At 53.4% G+C, this 3040-nt stretch overlaps 1 protein-coding gene across 1 annotated transcript in view; it reads right to left on the reverse strand.

Moving 5' to 3' along the window:
* Tbc1d10b (TBC1 domain family, member 10B) overlaps positions 1-3040 on the reverse strand; it is a gene marked incomplete in the record, with an annotated part of 12194 nt that overhangs the window by 8347 nt on the left and 807 nt on the right. Inside the window, 1 exon segment of the mRNA XM_005405250.2 lies at positions 2706-3040. Within this exon segment, the coding sequence (XP_005405307.2) occupies positions 2706-3040 (335 nt within the window).

Here is a 3040-nt window from a genome sequence, read left to right on the forward strand (position 1 = left end):
TTGACATAGGGTCTCACTATGCAGTTCAGGCTGGCTTGAACTCACTTATGTACCCCAGGATGGCCTTGAACTCACAACAATCCTCCTACCTCAGCCTACCAAGTGCTGAAATTACAGGCCTGCACCACCACGCCCAGCTAATTTCTTTCTCTTAAAAGCCCTTTAAACAGGGACACCATCTCTTGTTAACCTCTACCATAAGTCAGTTCCAAACTCTACTAAGAGCTGAGAAGGCTAAGATACCTCTCCCACCCTTCACAGCCTATGAGCAGAGGTAACTACAATCTGGTACAGGAAATCCAAAGACAAAGATGCACAGAAGTCTGGACATGGAAACACATGCCTGTAATCCCAGCACTTGGGAGGCTGAGGCAGGAAGATCATCATGAATTTAAGGCCACCCTGGGCTACACAGTGTGTTCAAGCTCAGCCTGGACTATGCAGAGTAGTGACAGCAAAGCTTTTAGAGCTTTCAGTGATAACAAACAGCCACACGTGTGCCATAGGTGCGCCAACACTGATATAGGGGGACTCTGTCTTCAAAAAAAAAAGCACACTAGAAGCATGTTACTGGAGTGTAGGCAGTAGGGGTTAGAGAAGGCATCCTGGAGAAAAGGTACAATATAAACACCGAGTAGTGAGCAGGGCATGGTGGCGCACACCTGTAATCCTAGCACTCAGAAGGCTGAGGCAGGAGGAGTGCTGTGAGTTCGAATTTGTTCATGGCCAGCCTGGGCTACAAAGTGGGTTCAAGGCCAGCCTGAACTACATAGTGAGACCCTGTCTCAAAAAGACAAAAAATAAACAAACAAACACTGAATAGAAATCAGCAGGCAAAGAAGTGGGAGAAGCGCATTCCTGGCAGGTGGGAAAGGCCTGAATATGAGAAAACAGCAACTACAACTAGTCCAGCAGGAAAACAGCGCAGTGTTCAGCGACAAGTGGTAGGAAATCGGACCAGAGAGGCTGGCGTAGCTGGACAATAAGGAGCCTGTGTGCCGGCTCAAGCACTTGGACTTTACCCTGTAGACAGCGGCGAGCTGCAAAAAGTCACAGCCTTGCCTCAGAAGTAGATTCCTCTGGTATGGAAGACAGATTTTAGTGGCAAAACTACAAAGCAGAGAAACGGCACCCAACACTGCCTGGCCACACAAAAAGGATTCTAAGATTGAGTTCAACCCAAGTTCTTAGGGCTGTCTGGTCCTGAGGAAGAAGCCATTGCCCCCACAGAATGAATGAGGGAGGCAATTCACTCAACTGTGTCTTCCTCCATAAACTGAGTTCCTTCCCCACATCAGACCATGAATGCTGGTACTCAATCAAAAGTTCTCTGAGTCAGGCATAGTGGCACACACCTGTAAGCCAGGAACTCTAGAAGGCTGAGGCAGGAGGATCGAAAGTTCCAGCCTAGCCTGGGCAAGACCCTGTCTCAAAACATAAAAAGGGCTGCGGATGCAGTGCAGTGTGAAGACCCTGGGTTCAATCCCTAATACTACAAAAATGAAAGTTTTGTGATTCTTATTTGCTTATAAACCCTGTGTGTAATACCCTCCCCAAGGCTTGCCCCCCACCCCAGTACACACCCATGACTCATTCCTCAAAATTTAGATCAACTTCAGCTGAATCCGTACACGGGCCAAAAGCTGTCTTCTCCAGGTGCTCACAACCCCCTGTGATGATCTCCAGGCTAAACCTGACACTGTATTAAAACCGACTATTAAGCATCCATCTCTCGCCTCCAAATGAACTGCTCCAAAGGATTATCCTCATTAGGCAGCCCAGGACCTGCACCTGTGTGCTCAGGCAGTGCTGCACTGACCAACAGGTTAAGGGGGCAGAACAATGGGCAGGATCGAGAGAGAGGGAAGGAAGAAGTCGGAGGTGATCACACCCCACCTCAGAAGTGACTCAGGCCCCTGGAGGGAACTAGGAAAGAGTAAGCTGGGCCGAGGAGATGAGGAAATGGGGAAGCAGCCTCCCCCGCCCCTTTCCTTCAGTGAAAACACAAGAGTGCCCGCTCTGTCACCAAGGGGGCCTTGACTTTGGGTCCTCCCCTCCAGCACCAGACCTGCCCGCGGTACCAGTGCATCGGACCACTACTGTGTCATGAAGCTGCCAGCCTCTCTCCTAGTCCCTGAGGAATCGAAGGTCTCTACCGGAACCCCTACCCAATCAACCTTCCAGAACTCTTGGTCTGTATCTGCAGCTTACTCTCAGGAGTTGGCATGACCTCAGTATCACCTCACTCCACTCTTCACGGAGGTGCTGGCGCAGGCCTGTAATCCCAGCACTCGGGAGGCTGAGGCAGGAGGATCCCTGCGAGTTCGAGACCAGCCTGGGCTACAAACTGAGCTCGAGGCCAGCCTGAACTGCATAGCAAGACCCTGTCTCAAAAAGACAAAACGAAACAAAACCTTCACGGAGCAAACAAATTAAGGCACGAAAATGGGGATGCCACTAGCTCAAGGACACACAGTGCACCAAAGACAAGGTCTTAGACTCAAACCCAGACGTCCTGATCCCTGGTCCAGAAGGCTCACTAAACGTTAAAGCCCCAGAACCCTCACGATGCTCTAGGCCGCAGCTCGCTCAAACCACCCCTGGACGCTCAGAGGTGCCGGCAGCCGGCAGGCCGGGTGCATCCCTTCCCCTCCCCCAAACTCCCTCCGCCCCAAGTGGGCCGCCAGGAGCCCCCGGGTACTCACAGGCTGCCCGAATACTGGCTGCCCCCAAGGAAGCCGTACTTGTCCGTCTTGCGCAGGGCCAGCCCGTTTATCTCTGAGTCCGAGCCCATGGAGCTCACATCATCCGCCAAGGACTCCAGGGTCCCAGACATGAGGCTCACTGAGTCCAAGTAGCTCAGCGTGTCCGGGGCCTGCCCTCGCGGCCCGGAGATGCCAGGTCCCAGGCTGGACGTGGAGCCCAGGTCTTGAGAGTTCTCGGCGGGCTCCGGGGCGGGGGTCACCGTCACGACGGCCACCGGAGCCTCGCACGACCCCGCGGGGCCCTCGGCGGCCTGTGCCGACGCCGCTGCGGCTGC

Source organism: Chinchilla lanigera, unplaced genomic scaffold (genome assembly GCF_000276665.1).
Source record: "Chinchilla lanigera isolate Chin_1 unplaced genomic scaffold, ChiLan1.0 scaffold00092, whole genome shotgun sequence".
Taxonomy (NCBI): Eukaryota; Metazoa; Chordata; class Mammalia; order Rodentia; family Chinchillidae; genus Chinchilla; species Chinchilla lanigera.